Source organism: Rhopilema esculentum, chromosome 6 (genome assembly GCF_057945365.1).
Source record: "Rhopilema esculentum isolate cy_ngs chromosome 6, ASM5794536v1, whole genome shotgun sequence".
Classification (NCBI taxonomy): domain Eukaryota; kingdom Metazoa; phylum Cnidaria; class Scyphozoa; order Rhizostomeae; family Rhizostomatidae; genus Rhopilema; species Rhopilema esculentum.
Window position 1 is genome coordinate 8,971,444 of NC_142820.1, and position 20,547 is coordinate 8,991,990.

Sequence of the window (20,547 nt, forward strand, 5' to 3'; positions counted from 1 at the left end):
ACTTGTTACAAAAACTTAAGGGCAATTGTTCACATACAGAAATCCTGAAGCAAAACAAGCAAAATTACTTGTCAGGATAACATTGAAATGTTTCAGCCACAATCAAGAAGGCATGCAAATAATTAATGGGAAGCGTTAAGCTTCCAATAGAACAGTTATTCCATTATACAGCAAGGTATAACATGGGTAAAGAGCAGAGTATCTACTAAAAATGATAAAATTTTCATTTTTTTTCATAATGTTTCCAAACACACAATTACTTAGGTGCAGACGTTTTTCTGGGAATTTCAAGTAGATGTATTATAGCAAGTGATGTGCCATTGAAAATTACACTTTTCAGTGTTAAACTGCAGAGTTCTAAAAGCCGATTTATCAAATATCATTGCTAAAGAAGATCTCTAACTTGCTTTACCAACACAAGTATTTTGAAAATTGATTGAAATGAAACAGAGCAAAGCAAATGAGAGCCATGTACTATAAGTGGTCTACCAAAGTGTACTGAAACCGTAACAAGACCCAAAGTATTACAATTATTTTACTAGCTGCATACTTTTTATATCTTGTAATTGTGTGCTATTTAGTCAAGTCTGGCAACAATTTTGATAACTCTATCCAGTTATTTGGTATTCAGATAAAAGGCTGACACAGCCAGGGGCTGACACAAATTAGCGGTCTTAATGGCCCTGCATATTTTTGAAATCCAGAGAGTCAGGGAAAGTGGAATCATTTCCACAGAGTCACCGAAGCTTTGGTGCTAAATGTCTAAGAAAGTTTGGTTACAGTGGTGTAACAGACTAAAAGTTGCCAGCAAAATTGCTGTCTGTGTTATTGTCTTCAAAGCTTGTATTCTGGATGCAAAATGGGCCCCTGGCCTGCATGATCTTGTTGTAAATGAAGAAAGTTCATTTACTCTTAGCTTTATTACTATTTCAGCAAACACTAAAATGTCAATAAGCTCAAAACTAGCTGAAAATTTATGTAAAATCAATAAACAATTATTTAGCTTTTAACTGTTTTAGAAACTTTAAATCTTTTTTGATTATTATTCATCAATATTAATTTTTACATACTAATACTAACACTTATACTTCTAAATTTTTGCATAGGCTTGAAGCCTGTGGCAAAATCATTCAGTAGATGCATGGATAAAAAAAGACTGTTTGTGGGTCAATGGGCCCATCTATTGTGAGTTTGGATGCAAATGACGCTCAAATAAAAATGTGGGTATCAATTTATTTCAGATTGATAGTGTTTGCCGCCAATAGACATTCATACAAAATGTGCTGGTGAACTAGATACTCAAACTTAAATCAGACATGACTTTTTCTGTTTCTTACGCTTGCAACTAGCATGTTATTATTTGGCAAGAAAAAATACAATAAAGCAGCTAAAATGGCAACTTACCTCGTTTTTAGTCTGACAACTTGACACCAGACAAATTTCAACTAAACATGAATAGAATTTTCGCGCCAAAACGAAAACGAGGCTACAAATCAAAAGGATTGGGGCCAGTGAAGGCCAGTGAGGTATTGGAGCTCTTGGCTACTGTGGGCTCCTTCGTTAAATCGATGTTCCCGTTTTATTTGTAGATCCAGAGGCGCAGTGGACGCAGTGGGAGTTGAGTTTTGGTGGAGGAGAAACGGAAAGAAGGAAATATTTCCGAAATTTTCCGTCAAATTTGGCTCTCTAGTTAGGGCTTTAGCTCACTGTTCCTAGCCAATGTGCCCTTTGCCAAAACAAGAGATATCTCTTGTCAACAAGTTTCTATAGCTGAAGAAAGTTTTACATTTCGTACCCAAGATTTGATTCACCAAACTTACTTATGCCCCATTCTCAGCAAGTCGATCTTGATAAAACCTACCAATATCCTATGAAGTCTCACACATCTAGAGCATTTTAAAATTTAAAATATTGACTGGATGAATAAAAAATGCATCTGATGAAATATTTACTTGTAATAAATTTAAAAAGTCTGTAACAGGCAATTTTGCAACTTTGCAATGCAGCAGACTTTTAGTGACATAGAACAGTGAAGAAATCTTTGTTTATACAAAAGCTTCAATCTGGTGTATGAAATGCAAAGCTTTATATGTTTGCAGGCAATATTCAAAAACAATTATGCTTTGTGATAAGCGTACAAATCAACAAGTACAAACTCAACTAATATTTTGTATAATTTCATAACTCTTTACTTGTGCAAAAATTGCTTCATTAGAGGTGAGAAAACAACCAAAAATGTTTCAAAAGCAAGAGGCATATATTTCATTGTCAGTCTGTCTTCCAGATTTCAACCATTTATAGTTACATTCACGCCTTTACATTTATACTTTTTAGAGGCGTTCAAATAACATGGAGAATCAGAGTTTAACATATAATGAACATACTTCATCTTAGGCACAATTGATGGCTATGTTGAATCTAAGGTTTAAACTTTCACTATTTAGAGCTAAAGCATTAAGAAAAAGCAAGAATTTTCTAAACACTAATTTGAAAGATTTGTTGGGCCTTTAAGGTTGCAGCCATGTGAAACCTTCATCCAGGATCAGGTGTCAGATTTCAAACGTTGGCTTGGAAAATTTATTATCATGGCTATTGTCTACAACTAAAAAGTTAAGGAAAAGAGGCAAAAAGAGGTTAAACAAGTTTCTGACTTTGATTTGGCTTGCTCAATATTAATTCAATATTCATTCACCTTTATCAAAGTTTTAAAATATTAAATTGTTATTCACATATTTTGTCAAAATTATTTGTCATTTGATTTCTCCTCTGATCTAATTCAAAATAGTCATATAGAATATGTCAGTTGACATCATTTACTTATATTCAGATTCATCAATTGATCATTGCCTTGAACAGCAATTTAAGTTATGAGAATAGATTTACTAATTTTTGCACAGAAAGCCCAATCTTGACTTTTCATGCCTGGAGGACCCATGTGAACACTTTGGCACCTTTGTCAGACTGTGTACGCTAGGGAAGTCATAGATCATCACTTAAGCTATTCATACACATATCTTATAAGCATCACCTGAGCTTCTTACCTTTTGGTACCTCAAGGTAAGGCTCAAACTAGGTAGAAATAACAACTGATAAAGAAAATATATTCTTATTCCATAGATACTCCAGGAATGATAAATAATGTTTTGTCTTGAATGCAATTTATATAATGTCAAAATGAACATATAATCAATATGATAGGGAGGAGATTACTGCTCTTATCAAAATATATCTGTAAGATGATTCTTTGGCAAATGGGAAAATTGAATTGTGAAAACAAACAAAGAACTGTACTTTACTTTCAAACATCTAAACATCCACTAGACAAAGAATACTGTAGTTCTGCTTAGTGTTGCTCTAAAAATGAAGAGCCTTCCCCTTTATTTTGCACTCTGATGTGAAACTCTTTCATTGTATTCTCAAGCTCTTTTTTGTTTCCTGCGAAGTAGGCAGCCACTGCATTATGGAACAGCAGAAGCTGCTTTCTCATTACCTTGACCTTAAAGAAAGAAACAAGAGAAAATTAGAACAAATGTCAATTATTCTCTTACGAGAGCTAAAGTCTTCTTTAAAGTACATGCTGTTTTGTTAAAAAGTTTCAGGAACTTTTTAGCATCATTTCTGGGCTTTTAGGAGCATTCTTTTCTTTAGATCACCTCCTTAAAAACAATTCAACTACCAAAATGACACTGATTCTTTCAAAACATCAGTTTTTAGTGATAACAATAAAAAAATGAACATATTTAATAGTAAATTAATAACAAGGTAATAACCATATGGGAAGAATATGATTTTTACAGCATTTCCAAAAAACTTAAAAACAAGCTACTGAAAGATATTAATAACTTTCAATGTCATTATTTTACTCTTTACTTGATGAACCAACAACAGACTCAAATTTCTAGCATTATACAAATTAGAATATTAATAAACTTATCTCATACAAAATAAAGATATCTCATACAAAAAGTGCCAACATTTTGTTTGAGTAATGAATTAGTTCAGGGTAGTGCTTGAAAAAAGTGAAATTTTGAACTAAAAACTAAAAAATGGGTTGCTTTAAACTGGCACCTTACTCAAACACCTTGGGTCATTGGTGTACCCTAGCCGGCCTCTCCATAAAGATTTTAGCAGGTGCTTGGCTTATGACGTGCCTCTAAGCAACAACTTTAATCGAGGAGTGTGATTTATATATAACTTCTGGTTTAAATGGCACGGTTTATATCGTGTCATGCAATTCTCTAAATGATGAATGCTGTACTTTAAAACAGATTTCAGGAGCAACTAGGCAATTTTTATGATAAAAAGTAATTTTAAATGCAAATGGGTGCGCAATATCGCTACTTTTTGTGAAGCAGGTGTGTGACAAAATGCACACCTTGTCTTGCCTGTGTAGTCACACAAACGCTGCCTCAAACTGAGAGGCCTGCCCTAGCATGGAGCTAAAATATGGATAAATATTGCAAAAGGCTTCCATGAAAAATGCTTGAGACTACAAAATGATATAAATTATCGATCTGGACTCTGGACTATTGTAAAAAAGCACTGTGTAGAGGGTCATTCCATATCAAAGGGGGACACCAATGTAACCCACCCTCTCAGAATTGTCCAATTTTTTGTAGTGTTGTTCACACTAATGAGATAGGAGCTTCCTGCAAATTTCAGCTCCATACCTTCATTTGTTCCAGAATGAGAGCCACTTGAAATTTGCACCAAATTTGCTCGAACTTCTCAAATCCGCCATTTTGAATTTTTGCCGCAAGTCTTTTTGGCAAAATTTAATGTCTCTTTTGGAATTTTGCACTGAAAATGTCTCTTCTGGGTAAATCAATACTTAGGAGTTTGAAAATGACATCAGAAACCGGCTAACATCTACAGAAAAGCAATGAAATGTCTGTATCCAAGGGTTGCTTTTGTCCTTAGCAACTACGCTACCCCCATTCATGTCACTTTTTGACAATGTTGCCAAAATGTGACAATTCCCAACTTTTGTATATTGAATATATAGTGTCTTAGCTTGACAAGAGCAAAAAATCAGAGATAGTATTTTTTCTTTTTTTGAGATATCTTTGTTTCAAAATGTCAGATTTTAATGAAAAAGTTTCAAAATTTGTATGGTTTGATAAGAAGATTATTCAGAACAGAGCATTTTCTTAAAAGTCCAAATACAAACTTATTGCTGGAAGTAAGTGGGAATGGTTTCAATATTGCAAAATAACTTGCCACTAATAAATTTTAATAACTAAAAGTACTTAATAAATGCTTTATTAATTAAAGTCTAACAATGGATTCAGTTCAAATATTCTTCAATTTTTACAGTGTCAGCAGTTTCTAAGGAATAATTCTTTCCTGAGTTTGTCAGTGGAAATGGTGCACTCACTGTCATTAGAATATTCACATTTGGAACCCAGCAAACATCATCTCTGTTTGGCCATTCAAAATGTTGTGAGGGAAATTGAGGATGCATAAAACGGATTTGGACATCCTCGGTATCCTTGTCTGCTTGACAAACAACACCAAGCCAAATAGCTTCATCGTATCGTGAAATGATGAATTTTCCTGGATTTAAGTCATCTAGTATTTCAATTATTTCTGGCTGGTTGGAGAAATTGAACTTGATTCCATAGTTGGCATCTTCAGACAACCTCTTTGCCCCAATTTCATTTATTCCTAGCGGAACAAATTGGTGGTAGCTTCTTGTACCAGGCACTGTTCTAGAAAACGAAAAACGCTCCTTCAGTTGTTCTCTTTTTTGATCTACTTCACCTCTACCTATGAACTGAAATTGGATTCCAATAATCTCCTCCTTGCAAAAATCAAACATTTCCCTTGCCGTAAGTATTTGGTTCTCCTTGTGTCGCTGCAAACTTGCCTTAGCCACAATTCTTTTCACCGTACCACCTATGCCATCACAAGGTGATTTACCGTGACTGGTGGCAAACAAATTCCATTTACAATCCATTCCAAAATCATTCTGATGGTGGCACAAGTTTAAGAAATTTTTTACAATTCTTATATTGCTCTGCGCAACCATCAGAAAAATAATGAATGGATTTAATGGTATCAGAAATGTTTCTTTTAATATAATCTATATTTATAATATAATATAATTTTAATATAATTTTAATATAATTTATTTGATAAACCATTGTGACGTCATGATCCAAGTCATCAGAGATGAAACATATGGAGTCCGAAACAAGAACAGAACTATCACTGAAGCGATGGTAAACCACTATGGGATGGAGTGTTGTTTCTGATTCCAGTGGTAACTTTGTATTTCATCCTGAATCAGAAACTTGTAATTTTCAGCAAAATCACCTAATACTATAACCTCAGTGTGTTCCAAATTATCTTTCAGTTCTTTTAAATAATTTGCTTGCGACTTTGCAATGTAGGAGTGTGCTGTTATTGCATCTAATTTTTCGCACAAAACTTCAATGAACTCTTCCACTGTTGCAGTAACCGAAATCAATTCTGCACGATCAGTGGTGGTCCATTGTTTGTATGTTATGCACTCTTCCATATCATCAATGTTTTCCCTTTCAACATCACTTTCTTCATCACGTCATAAAATCATTAGAATACTCTCAAAAAGAATGATTGTTTGCACTTACAACAAAATCATCCACAACCACACAACAGATTGTTGTGAATATTTGTTCACACTTCTGTTTAAAAAACAAAGGTGACAGTGCATTAGTGTACTCAGAGCTGATTGGAAAAATACACTCATCTTTCTGTAAGAAATTCCATATAGTTTGAGTTTCCAACATTTAAGACGTCATCAAAAACCTGTGTGACGTAATCAAAAACCTTTTTTAGAATTTTTGAATTTTAACCACATAGCGTAAAAGATCACCATGAAATACTTTCAAATACGCAAAATTGGCCAAATAAGTCTTAAATCGGTTGAGATTTGGCTAATGAAAGATTTGAAGTTTGCTAACGAATCACTGTTATTTTGGCTCTGTTCATGAAGTTATGAACAGAGACCAAAAGACACAGGTTTGATGGGGAGAGAACCAATAAACATGTGGCCATATCTCTGACCTTTCGTAATACACTTGCCTGATTTTGCAAATTTAGAGGTATTTCATGATGCTCTTTCAGGTTATGGGATCCAAATTAGAAATTTCTAAAAAAAATTTTTATGACGTCATCACTTTAGAACTCTATTGTGTTTCAAAGTAAATATCTTCCAGATTGTCTTTTGTTTTAAGATAATTTCCCCAAATGTACTATCTGATCTAACCCCACCCACCATAAAACCTTGTCGTTTTTTGCATACGGTAAGTCTTTAATTGGCCCCGGATGAATTTTGCAAAATAAGTTTGGGCTTATTCAAGAGAAGGCTTATTATTCAAAGGGGCTTCTACAAGAGGGCTTATTCTAAGGAGGTTTATTTAGTTGGTCATACTTAATTTTGTGGTAGATATAAACAAAAGTATAAATACTGACATTACTTGCAAAATTCTGTCTTATCTAAGAAACTAATTGGTTATTGCCAACTTGCGGGGTTGGGGCCTCATTAACAGGTAGAGGCTTGACTGAGGAATTCAGTATATTAAAGATACTAATTGCTGGGTTCCATATGTGAATATTCTAATGACAGTGAGTGCACCATTTCCACTGACAAACTCAGGAAAGAATTATTCCTTAGAAACTGCTGACACTGTAAAAATTGAAGAATATTTGAACTGAATCCATTGTTAGACTTTAATTAATAAAGCATTTATTAAGTACTTTTAGTTATTAAAATTTATTAGTGGCAAGTTATTTTGCAATATTGAAACCATTCCCACTTACTTCCAGCAATAAGTTTGTATTTGGACTTTTAAGAAAATGCTCTGTTCTGAATAATCTCCTTATCAGACCATACAAATTTTGAAACTTTTTCATTAAAATCTGACATTTTGAAACAAAGATATCTCAAAAAAAGAAAAAATACTATCTCTGATTTTTTGCTCTTGTCAAGCTAAGACACTATATATTCAATATACAAAAGTTGGGATTTGTCACATTTTGGCAACATTGTCAAAAAGTGACATGAATGGGGGTAGCGTAGTTGCTAAGGACAAAAGCAACCCTTGGATACAGACATTTCATTGCTTTTCTGTAGATGTTAGCCGGTTTCTGATGTCATTTTCAAACTCCTAAGTATTGATTTACCCAGAAGAGACATTTTCAGTGCAAAATTCCAAAAGAGACATTAAATTTTGCCAAAAAGACTTGCGGCAAAAATTCAAAATGGCGGATTTGAGAAGTTCGAGCGAATTTGGTGCAAATTTCAAGTGGCTCTCATTCTGGAACAAATGAAGGTATGGAGCTGAAATTTGCAGGAAGCTCCTATCTCATTAGTGTGAACAACACTACAAAAAATTGGGCAATTCTGAGAGGGTGGGTTACATTTCCAATATTTTTGTCCCCCTTTGATATGGAATGACCCTAGAGTGGCATTGGAAATATGTACTGTTAAGCCAGAAAATTAGGTCAGGTAGTCACATCACAGGAACTAAGAATGAAATTAAATGAATGGTTCTTCTAATAATGAAGATGAAAGGACTTAGCAAAAGTTAGCTGATGTAAGATAAAATTCTGAATATGACTTAAAAACCTTATCATTTATACAATGTGTTATTTTGTCAACTTAACATTATCTTAATGAAACTGGACAGAGATAATGCTTAAGTTGAACAGTGGAAAAGAGATAGCAAGTGAACATGTTTAGAAATTTAGATCTACCTTATTTTCTTCAAGGAATTTCATTTTGATCTGTAAATCCTGGCGAACTTTTTCATATTTCTCCCTCTGGGAAGAAAATTCTTTTCTGGCCTCTTCTACCCTCTGTGAAACCCCACTGGTTTCAGATATCTCCATGTCTGACCGATAGGCATCATATTCGATTCTACATGATTCATAAGCTTTCACTGTTTGAATTGTGTCTTCTATTGTCTTGTTACAAAGGGTCGCGAGATTTGTTGTAAAAAATCCAAGTGCATTCAGTAGGGTTTCACCATTCTTTACAAGGACTTTCTGAAGGTCACCATTTTGTGTAAATTCATCTTGAAGTTCAGGAGCTTTCATACTCAAGTCCATGAAATCTTCAGCCATCAACTTTTGTGTTTGGATGATAGAATGGAAATTCTGAGTTAATTGTCTGGCCAGCTTTAGCACATTAGCATACTTTCTTTGTGTTTCTCTGAGGCTTTCAATTCGCTTCTCTAGCTCTTCATCTACAGTTTTTGCTCTCCTTCCTAGCTTCTCTGATACAAGCTGTTTTGTACATTTGTATGCTGATATTGTCCATTTCTTCAGAGCCTCTACCTTAGCAGATGTGTCAGCCCTGACAAGAACTGGCCCAGCACCTTGTTCTGTTACTGGCTTAGAATATCCATAACCACCTGACGAGGTCTGTATGTACTGACCAACTGATGGTTGAGGAGCAAGGGATGTTGCACCTTTGAATAAAAAAGAATCACGTAATATAAATATTCAAAACAATATACATTTGCTTTCTCATGCAAAAAGGCATCTACCAAATAACAAGGGGAATTGCAACTAAGAAAAATTGTTGTTTTTCTATGCAAATCTTTGTGGAAAAGGTATGTAATTGCATATGTTCCAATGATGGTACACCCTTTTCTCTTTCCTGGGTGCCTCATTGATTTATGTTGCATTGTGTTTGTTTCTTGCAATAGATCAAGAGTCTAATAACAAGATTAAGCTTAAACTTATAAAAGTGTGGCTTTTAACAAGCATTTGGCTTAAAGTGAAACTCAGTCACAGTTCTTCTCTTGAAATGACAACTTCAGCAATGAACAGTACAAGAATCACAAAACGCCATCCACAATTGAGAAGAAATGGCGATGGGATGACACAATAAGTTATACTTCTAAAAGCCTCAGCCACATCTGAGATTTAGTACACAATTGTTGCCAGCATTTGATACCCCCTCTTTAAGATTACCATTAATTGCATGCCTAAGACACAACTACAGAACCTAGGCAAGCTTCAACTGAAACTAAAGACTAAGCAGACATTTTATAAACCTGTAAAATTTTAATGGAAAATTGGAAAGCATTAAATTTTTAAGGACACTACTCTTTTAAAGATCCACAAGAGACAGAGCAACAACAACTCTAAAGAGCTCCTATGATGTAAGCTTCTTCCCAAATCATTAACTTCTTGTGAACTTCTTTCTTTCAATTCAGTATAATGAAATAAGGGAATTTTTAAAAATACTAAAGCTTTTTCCTGACATCCTTTAGTGTACAAAATGTTGGAACATTCAACTTGTATCACCAAAAACTGTTTGAGAATTATTTGTTTTATTGACGGGGGACAAAAATTGATAATTGATTGACTTGTGGAAGTCACTGGAACAATAAAGAAAACATCATATGAAACCAGTCCTGGTAATATTAAATTTGTTCGCATGCTGGTAATGACAAACCTTGAAAAGCTTAGACGGGCAATGGATCCATAAAATGGGGATCTTACAATTTTTATGAAGACCTAATAGCCTTTCAAATCTCATATATGTATTAGAAGGTGTGTAACATTGTTTGAACAAGTGTATAAGGTTTTCATTCTAGGCACTGTTGCTATTAATCTGTTTAGATTTTAAGTTCCACTGATACGCACAAAAACAGAGTCATTTGAAACCAAACCGAAGCCATTCAAAAATGATGTTCAAAGTGGAGTCATTTTGAACCGCATCATTTTAATACACTTTGCTTTATGGGGAACAGGAAAGCCAGAGGCATCTGAAAATGAAGTCATTCAATCTAAGTTTCACAAAGAGCTCAAACAGGAAATGAGAAGGGATAAAAATATAGTAAAGGAAACCCCCATTTTATTGTTTTGACCAAAACAGGGTGACCCTGAGTAATGTGTTCAAGAAAATATGAAAATTTTATGATAAAAGGGAGACATATGAAAACAGAGTAATGGAAACTAGGCCTTAAAACAGAGGTTGAAAACATTTTTTTCTTTCTGGGAAGCTAAGTATCTGGCTCAAAACTTTCTGCAAGATTTTAAAGGGTAGACAAAAAAAATTCTGTTTGTGCCTACAATACTGTATTTAGCTGATACGAAATTCAAAGCATGTTTATATGAAACTAACTCTGAGTAGGCCTTACTCAACATATTAGATATGACTTTACTTAAGGATATGGTAAACGTTTTCTGGATGAAAACATCATTTTTTCGATTTTTTCACATTCAAGTAGCCGAACTTTCAAGGCACACAATGATACCAAATTTGAAACAAACAGAAATTTTGAAAGTGGAAAAAATCCCATGTAAACGAAGGTTTCCATAATTTCTTTATCAAAACTTTTAGTTGCGGCCTGAAAATCTCTTGACCTTTTTAGCCGATTATCGTTGCTTTGCGGTTGTAGTCGCATGTCTCATTTACAATATCGCATGGCACATTCATATACCCAATGTACGGCCGTGTTGATTTAAACAGGCTTATTGATCTTAAATCTTCAAGTGACTTGACCCGGATTACACTGTGGTTTACGAGTGTATCTTGCAAGTGCGATTAGTAAAATCCCGTTTTCTCCGGACTCGAAATTCCTCTACATGCAGGTACGAAAAAGCTATTATGTACCCAAGGAACCAATCGAATGGCTCGAAAATTTGCACACGGCCAGGGCAGACGTTGGGCAAACAAAGTGTCTCAAAATTTTTTTATTTTCTCTGGTCCGTCTTTTATACCCAAATACAGCTGCGGGAGGGTGGAAAAATTATTTGCCAATTTTTGACAGGGTATAGTTTAAAGAAGAGGAGGAATTTAAAAAATCTGAGACACACTTTGGTAGCTTAGGACCGGCACTTCCTGCTGGTCTAAGTCAGATTTTGTTACCTCAAACGCAAGGGTACATAATAGCTTTTGAAGGTGGTACACTTTTTGACCAGTAAATTCGCATGGAAAATAACATTTAACATTATTTGCCAATAATTTTTATCTGGCTAGATACGCCATAATCTTGTGCATCGAATGATATATAGTTTATCCAGTTTCCTTAAGCCGTTTGGCCTTTAGGAAGGAAAAACCAATTTTCGTGTTCAAAACGTTTACCGTAACCTTAATGCATAAATGTACAGAAAAGGGAAATCAAATGTAACCAGAAATTGGTTAATTTAGTCAATCATTGTGATGAAAAACCCAAAATCAAAAGGAAAATCCATGCAATAATCTCCAAACATAGTTTCAGAAGAGTCAGGGGCAAAATCATTTGAATTGTATGATGCATTTTATGGAGAAGGCCTAACATAGCCTAATATTTGACGAGTGATAAACAATATGTGGTTTTAATGGGGTCCTAACTAATTTATGCAACAAATTAATCTAACCAAGCATATAAGATCAATTTATGATAAATGCTGCTCACGCCATAGTGCAATGAATATTTTCTGTGAAAGTAGATGCCAGTCCCTATAATAATGTCAGTCTGAACCATGGTTTGTCTCAAAAGCTCGGCTACCAAAAAAACTTTGATGGTGATTTGTTGAGATTTCTGTGAGATGGTGAGTGTAAATAATTGCACAAAAGTTCCCAGGTTCCAATACTTTTTCCACCTTTGCCTTAAAGAGTTACAATACCCCCCCCCCCCCTCACGTCCACTTTTGTAAAAGGTCTTACGCTGTATTGCGCAGACTTATGCGAGAGGATTTCATGTGAGAGACGAAGAAATGAGATCTTGTTCTTTGCTTACATTCTTGTTATCGTGCTAATCAAAAAGCCCTTATTTACAAAATCTCATGATATTTATACCAACGGCATACAATAGATTAATTAATGATTGACATAAAACTAAACGAGGTACAAATGAAACCGAGGTTATACAATATAAGAAATATCCTGTTACACACGCAAATGCCATCAAGATAATGCACACAAAATAAATTGGAAATTATATTAAAGAAATAAAGCAAGAAATTAACAGAAACAAAAAAGAATAGTAATTAAAAACATGGAACTGTGCCTGGGAAAGAAAGCACACCTCAGGAGTCTTAGGAGTCTTAGGTGTGTGTGGAGGCGTGTGCGTGCCTAATATTACCAGGACTGTGAAACAGTTCTAGCTGATATGATAGCTGCTAGTAGGGTTTACCTCAAAAGAGCTTAAGCTTAGGAATAGCTTGATTCTCTTGGAAGCATAAAGCAAACAGAAATAAAGACAAATCAACCTAGGTGAATTGAAGATGTTGAAACAAAATTTGACAGGTATAACAGAGAAAGTTTCTCAAGGATTACTTGTTTAGTTTTATGAAAAAGAAGATCCAGCCTGTTTATACAAATCATTTTGACTTTAAAAATACAAGAGTGAACTTCACTTTGGTAATGATACAATTAAAAATCTGAAGCAGACAGTATTGCTTTGAACTTTACTTCAAAGATGGACAAAGGGTATTCAAGTTGGACAGGTGTGTCTGGTGTTTCTCCCCATAATTGTATTACTGTCCCTGTCCCTAGCACAAACAATGCAGCAGTGAGAATGCTAATTTTTTGCACTGAATACCTTGTAAACTAATCAAAATCATAGACTTATTACCCCTATTTTGAATTAAATACGGATTTCATGTTTAGCACTAAAGTATTGCTGGTGTGTTGCAGAAATCTTCTCTCTGAAGACTCCACAAGAAAATGTCTGTTGATTAAAATGATTAAAAATAAATAATCTGAAAATGATTAAAATGAAGGCATGCAAAACAGTTCAAGTATAGTGGCTCTTCCTTGATGTGTGGAGGTGAAGGTGTCAATGGCCTGCTTTTATCAACTGACTTTTGATTAGGCTTCCACAATTATTTTTTAAAAGAAACTAAGGTCCTGTGGAGCGACAGGCCCGTTCGCATGTTAAAGTCTTTCCGCTTACAATCTAAAGTTGATGGGATGAAGGCCAGTGCGGTGTCATAACCATTACTGAATTGCTTAATGTTGTAACCGTTGTTGTTTCGCGGTCTCAGTCGCTCTGCACAGTACTAGAACCTTTTAGGTGTAAGTACTTCTAAAAGATGTCCCTAAATAACACGACTGGTGGCTTAACGCAAAATAAATAGGAAATTGACAATTACCAGAGGTATTAGGAAACCAAGAATGCAGCTTTGTTGTCCCAAATCGAAGATCCTATCATTATAAGTTCCTTTTCTGATGCAGTTGATGCCGCAAACGTGCCTCGATTGACGAATTCGACTTTAATAGAGACCTACTATCCGGTAAAATTTGTAAAAAATTGTCCAGAAATATTTTGCGGAATTTACCCTACCTGCATTTGGTACTGCTGGGTGGTTTTCAACAATATCATGCCTCATCTCAAGACGCCCAGAAATTTTGCTAGTTGGTTGATCGATATGGTCGCTTTGAAGATCAGTCGCAGCTTCTAGCATGCTCTCCAAAGTTGGAAGATGACCACCGTCACCTTGAGAATTATTACTTAGTTGTTTTTCTTCCCCATTAACGACGTAAAATGAGCTATTTTCATGAGCAATTGACTCACCTATTTCGTCGCTTCTAGCCGCCATATTGACAAGCCACCTTGTGTATGCTTCCCTGTGAACCTGCTCCCTCATTTGCATAGCCCACGTGACCTATAGACGTGTGCATATGCTTGTTGCCGATAAACACGTTGCTATTCAATGTATGACGTGTTCTAACTTGCATGATTCCTAACTACTAGGACTAGAACTTAAAATCAAAATTCTTACCTTTCATTCTCTCAAAATTTGTCTGGTAAAAGCTTAAATATTTTTCAAGGCATTTTTTAAATTCTGTACCGACATATATTTTGTCGATCTTTTACGAATATATTGAACAGAAGGAGACCAAGTAGTGATCCCTACGGTACGCATTGTCTAGGGTTTCCTAAGAGCTTTATTTCACTTTAACTTTAAATTTTGTATCCTGATAGTAAGATGATCTTCATTATAGAAGAGTAGTTTTATACAATATGCATGAAGTCTTGTCATAAGGAAAATTTCGGTAGACTCTCAAAAGCTTTAGACAAATAAATGAAGCAATATTTTTATCATATTCTAGTCCAGTTTTCAAGTCCTTAATAAGCCCACCCAGGGTATCCCGAGAGGAAATATTTTAATTAAAATGCATGCATATCTTGCTACAGTAACAACAGTTAACAGAAGTTTCAGTCATATGAGGAGAATTATGTTCCGTTTGTCCGTGTGTCAACAAACAGATGCTTCGGACAATCAAGCAGGCAGCTTGGACGAAATTTCTTTCTTCAGAAAGTGGCCAGAGAATTCACTTGTGCCAATGACAAACTGTTGAACTGACATGGGTACTGGACCATGAGTAAATTTTAGAGCCAGATATATAAGTATTCTGTTATTCTCAAACCTTTGTCTTCATATTTCTATCCTTATTAAAATTTTCTTAGTATTTTCAGAAACCTGAAAGTCAACTTTTACTTTTTCATTTGATTTATCTGGTATGCAGCAGCTTCTTATCAGGCAGGATAGGTCTTTCTTCAATGGTCATGTGCCAAAATCACAGATTAAACAACTTGATGCCCTAAAGTTCACGGAGCAGCTTCAGATAACTAGTGGTGCCGTGTACAGGGACGCCTGCACAATGTTAGGGCAGGAGGGGCAGTGTTGGTGCTGAGGGCAAATCGTAAAACTTTTGTACTAACATGATCGAGTATTCCTCGTTGGGTTGGGGGGCGAGAGTGGGGTAACATAACTTAGGCCAAACTTTTCAACCTTTGCATTGTTGAGCTGGTATTATCATCTTTTTAACATTTCTAAAGAAATTAACGAGAGGGTGGTCAACGTGGTCATCAATTATCGATAAGATTCTATAATAGGATAATACCAGCACAGCAATCGAGTGCTAGTCCAAGAGCCTCATCGATAAGATTATATAAGATTCTTGCATTTCAGGGCCTTCTTGCCCCCTCTGCTCGGACAAGCGCCCCCGACGTAGAGGGGGGCTTCGGTGCAAAGCCCCATTTGTTTTGATTAAGAAAGACTTTGGGAAGGCTCAGTCCCCTTTAGCAAGCCAGTGCATGTTCCGTTGAGCAAATTCCTTACTTAGCAATCCAAATTAAACCTAAATTATGCAGTTGTTTTTTTCATGAATGATCAATTTCTGCAAGCCTTTTAGAGTTGATGAACAGTGTAGATGATTTCATTTGTACAACAGAGAACTTTCAATATAAATGCAAGAAAAAAGAGTGTGACACCCCTCAAGTGGGTGCCACACCCCTCAAGCTCCCCACCATAACAACAGCCTGATAGATTACAACAGCAAATATATGTACACTCTGCAAAAATTCTGCCAGCACACTTTCGTTAAGTTTCAAACATACTGGTATTCTCCACTGATAAAATCAATATCTAATATATTTAAAGCTTTGAGCATGCACATTTTGAAAGATTTTCGTTATATATAGATATTTAATTGACGTAAGGAAAGCAATTAAAAATGCCCTCCTTGCTAGTGATGCTTTAATCATTCATTTTGCAATTAAGGTTCTTTCTTAGAAATATCTGATTCTTTGAATTTGTTTACAGCCATTCATTCAGTAGGTTACTTTCCAATTAAAGTTTATTTAGCCACAGGGCGTTAATTTGGTGCCAAAACAAGTAAAGAGGTACCCTGGGTGCCAAAGCCCTTAGAAACAGGAGATGCAGTATTGTAGACCGCTGCGGTGGCAAATCGCTCAAATATATATATCCTGGTGACTAGCTTCGACCAATTCTGGTACCAAGTGTAGTAAAGAAAGAAAGTTTTTTGTTTTATCTTAGCTAAGAAATAGTGTTGCCTTAAGCTATATTTTTCAAATAAACTGAAAGAATTAATTTTTTTGACTATGAAGATATGTGCAACAAGCTATCATAGAAATTGTTTGCTGGAGTGTCTGGTGATTATAAACTGTGTATAGATTCAATGCTAGCTAGACTTCAATTAGCATACACCCTTCAGCACAAAACACTGTCAAGACTATCTCTCGACATTTTACTGTCTTAATGGTAAACAATCGAAAGTAAAGTCTTTGAAATTTTGCCTGAAAGCAATGTTACTCTCAGTGCCCTTTCTTCCTGTGTTTTTTACGTTGTGCTTTCTATACAATTACTGTCAACATCAAGTTTCTGTTCGAATGATGGAAATTGGTTCTCATAAAAGTTAGCCATAAAAACGTTTCTTCGTTTGTCTGTCTCAACTGTTTTTATCTGATGGTCAGACTGCGCAACAATTCAAATATCCTCGAGAATTGCGGTAGTATGTAACATGGTTCTTAATCAGGGGCGTCGCGACCAGGGTTGTGTGGGGGTGTCACACCCTCCAATAGTATCTTAAAAGGAAATTTTGAGGTAGAATCCGCTCGGTGGAAGAAATGTTGTAGGTATATCAGAGACCTTCCTGTCATAAAACCAATAAAAAATCAAGCAAAGGTAGTTGCTCTGTTAGTTAAATATGGGTCACATTTAAAAGGCATGCTAAGATGGAAAGAGGGATCTAAATTGACAACCAATGCTGATTGTTACCTAGCTTTAGAAGTAACCGACAACATGGTATTTCTCAAGACCTCGGGGGGGGGGGGGGGGGGGGGGTAAACTAAGCCTAATTTTTGACGGGGACGTGCCATTTTGGTTAAAACATTTGGACCCATAATCCCGCAAATGTCTGAAAAAATGTGACCCATAATTCCATAAACATGATCAAAAAACTATACCTATAATTCCGTAAAGCTAATTGAATTTTTAAGGCACATAAAAATCACTAAACAAATTTTGCATCTCCTTTTCCCCAAAATCTCAATATTACACATATTTCATACTTTTATCTCTACCTGGACATTCATTTTGCTAACGTTAAATCTCCCTCCTAATAATTTTGCAATATTTTTCGGAAATGGTACCCATTGTTCTGCACATATTTCAAAAACTGATACCAATATTTCCGCACTTTTCAGAAAAAAGGCACCCCTAGATAATGGCACGTCCCCGTACCTTCGAACACGGCCTTGTTCATAATAATTCAATATACGTACATCTGGTGTTTGGTCTACGGGTTCTACTTTGTCGTAACCAAGGTAGATGAAGGTGGTGCAAAAATATTTGACACTGGAAAAGCGTTGGAAAAGCGAACAATGGTAATATGTTTGTGTTGTATCCAAAGTCCAGAAACAATGGTGGCCAAACACGCGAGGAAGGCTAACGAGACAATAGAATAAACTTGTGCCACACTCAAACCCATCCTTTTTATTGCTTTTCTGAGAAAGATAGACAGTTTCTTAACTTTGGTTACATGGTAAAAATATATTGTTGTACATTCCTTTTTATAAGAACAGTTTCATAAGAACACAATGTTCAAAATTGGTCAAAGGGAATGAACGTGTTGAGGTACTGTAAAAAGTAAATTTGTATAAAGTTTGTCCACAAACGTTTTCATTTTGGCATGTCTTCTCACAACAAAATTCAACTCACAACAAAGAAAAGAGGGATTCTGAAAACTAGCAAACCAGCGATCTGTCAATAAATGTTTCCAGATTCGTAAGAACTATTCGAGCAAAGACGTTAGTTAGAAAGCTTATTGTAACGAGAATGCTGTTGGCTGTATCATTCTTACGCTGCTTATATTATGTTTTGTTTGAGAAGTTGTAGTTTTTCTCTTGCCTTAACCTCAAAGTGCAGGTTATGGCAGGAGGGTTTTGTGAGCTACGGAACATTTGCGACGGAACAGTAGCACCTTCTTTAGCTCCTTTTACTGCGAGAGCTAAGGGAGGGGAGCAAGAACTTAGGAAGTGGAGAGTGAGGTTTATTTTTGTAGAGAAAGGAGCCTTTGCATATGAAGCTGGCTGCAAATGCAAACGCTTGGAGAAAAGAAAAACGCGTAATAACGCTAAATATGGAGACTTGAAACAGCAGTATTCTTCTGAACTTCCAGAAGATAAATAAGCTTGCAGGATGTTTTCGTCTTGTTTTGGTATATGCTTCTCTTCTAACAATGATGTTTTTTAAGTTCTCATCGTAAAACGAATTAACCTTCTATTGATGAAAATTGGAAATAAACTGTATGTAGTAAAAATTCACGCACTAAAAGATTAAGTGGATGCTGAGAGGGAAGTGAAGGGCCTTCAACATCTTAATTCATGCTTTTGTGTGAAATGTTTCGAAGATTTTCCCAAAAGGTTGTGGTTGCAAGCCAGAATCACGCTTTTGACAATGGTTTTGTGAAGGTTAAGATTGAAACTCTCGCTTTTGTGTTTAGCCAATCGAAACACTTCAAACACCGAATTGCCGATTGCGCGACGGTAAGTTTCCCAGCATACAAGTACGGGGTAAATTGTTTTACAAGTGTAGCTCTAAAAACCTTTACAAATGAAGCATTTGATTCAGCAATGATGATTTTGCGCGATGAATTTAAAATCGCTCACTAAATTTTGAATTACAAAGATGATTACATTACGACATACCACTTGCTTTAAAAGCTGCCTGTATCATTGCGAACTCTCCGACAACTGCCAAGGACATCGATTAAGTGTATAACTTTTTGATTTTAACGTGCATGCATGCATCGAAGTTTCATATCACGTTTTACACAGACGTCGGTACCTGTTCATAAGATCAACTGGTTAGCATACCAACTCAGTAAGCATTCAAGAGTAGCCAGGTGTGCTCCTTCGCAGCAACTTCCATAAGTGTATGCGCTAACATTGAAACGTTACAATCATCTATCAAAAGCCACCATAGCGTGTTAAAAAGTAGGGAGTCTAAAAATGTGAGGGAGGCTAAAACCAAATAAAAACAGGCTTTTCTGGTGGTTAAAGTGGGTCAATGCCTCCTTCCCCCAATTTCCCTTGCTCGCAGCGCCTGATTAAAAACCCTATCGAGAAGCATTATCTGACATACTCAATATAAAGAACATAACTGACCAATTTGATTGACCGCATCATGAAAATGCAAGTAAAACGTTAAAACTTTTATATTCGTGAGAGTATTGCCATGGTTCGGCAATCAAAAAGGTTCGGGTAGCTTTTTGAACAGCGTATCTTTTTAAGGTTGATTTCTGTCATCAAGTATTCTCATCTTTGAAAATAGCAACTAGGCTAAGAGTTTGGATTGCACAATTCGCTCTTTGATTATGACATCTGCTTCAGCTTTCTTTTTAAACTGGAAGCACCATGTGTCTTACATTTCATTCTTCAAGTAGAGCTTATAAGTTTGAAATCATAAAATATGTATTTTTAGAACTTTTCAATTTTGGCTACATAGCCTAAAAACACATTGTAAAATTCTTTTTAATATGCAAAGTCCGTTAAATATGTCAAAAATCGAATAAGATAATGCCAGTCAGAGATTTCAAGTTTGCCAACAGATTACTATCATTTTCGTTCTGTTCTAAAAGTCATGAACAGAGGCCAAATTACAGAGGGCTGATGGGAAGCCATATCTTAACCCATTTGTATTACCTTGAACTGATTTTGCAAAATTGGAGGCATTACATTATGCTTAGTCCTTCAAAAAACCAAATTAAAAAATTCTTTCCAATATCACATATCTTCCGTCAATGTTTCA

General features: G+C 35.5%; 1 protein-coding gene across 3 annotated transcripts; it reads right to left on the reverse strand.

Annotated features, from left to right (window-relative positions):
* Positions 1-2,247: 2,247 nt before the first annotated feature.
* On the reverse strand, positions 2,248-19,616 carry LOC135686901 (arfaptin-2). Of its 3 annotated transcripts, none has more exons than XM_065203288.2 (3): positions 19,446-19,616; positions 8,743-9,458; positions 2,248-3,496 (listed from the first exon to the last, which is right to left on the reverse strand). In XM_065203288.2, exons 1-3 carry the CDS (start codon positions 19,501-19,503, stop codon positions 3,344-3,346), a joined length of 927 nt encoding a protein of 308 aa, XP_065059360.2. In that variant the 5' UTR covers positions 19,504-19,616; the 3' UTR covers positions 2,248-3,343. The 3 variants fall into 3 exon arrangements, with proteins under 3 accessions (XP_065059360.2, XP_065059359.2, XP_065059358.2); XM_065203287.2 differs by lacking the exon at positions 19,446-19,616 and adding an exon at positions 14,505-14,613; XM_065203286.2 differs by lacking the exon at positions 19,446-19,616 and adding an exon at positions 14,274-14,608.
* Positions 19,617-20,547: the final 931 nt, after the last annotated feature.

What these genes read in the sequence shown, in the direction of transcription:
- LOC135686901 (XM_065203286.2), bottom strand. Translation starts at nt 14,583, where the DNA reads ATGCAAATGAGGGAGCAGGTTCACAGGGAAGCATACACAAGGTGGCTT. An exon ending in CCCAGCAGTACCAAATGCAG is followed by an intron (nt 9,459 to 14,273) that starts GTAGGGTAAATT and finishes TTTTATTCAAAG; the next exon opens with GTGCAACATCCCTTGCTCCT. An exon ending in AATTCCTTGAAGAAAATAAG is followed by an intron (nt 3,497 to 8,742) that starts GTAGATCTAAAT and finishes TCTTTCTTTAAG; the next exon opens with GTCAAGGTAATGAGAAAGCA.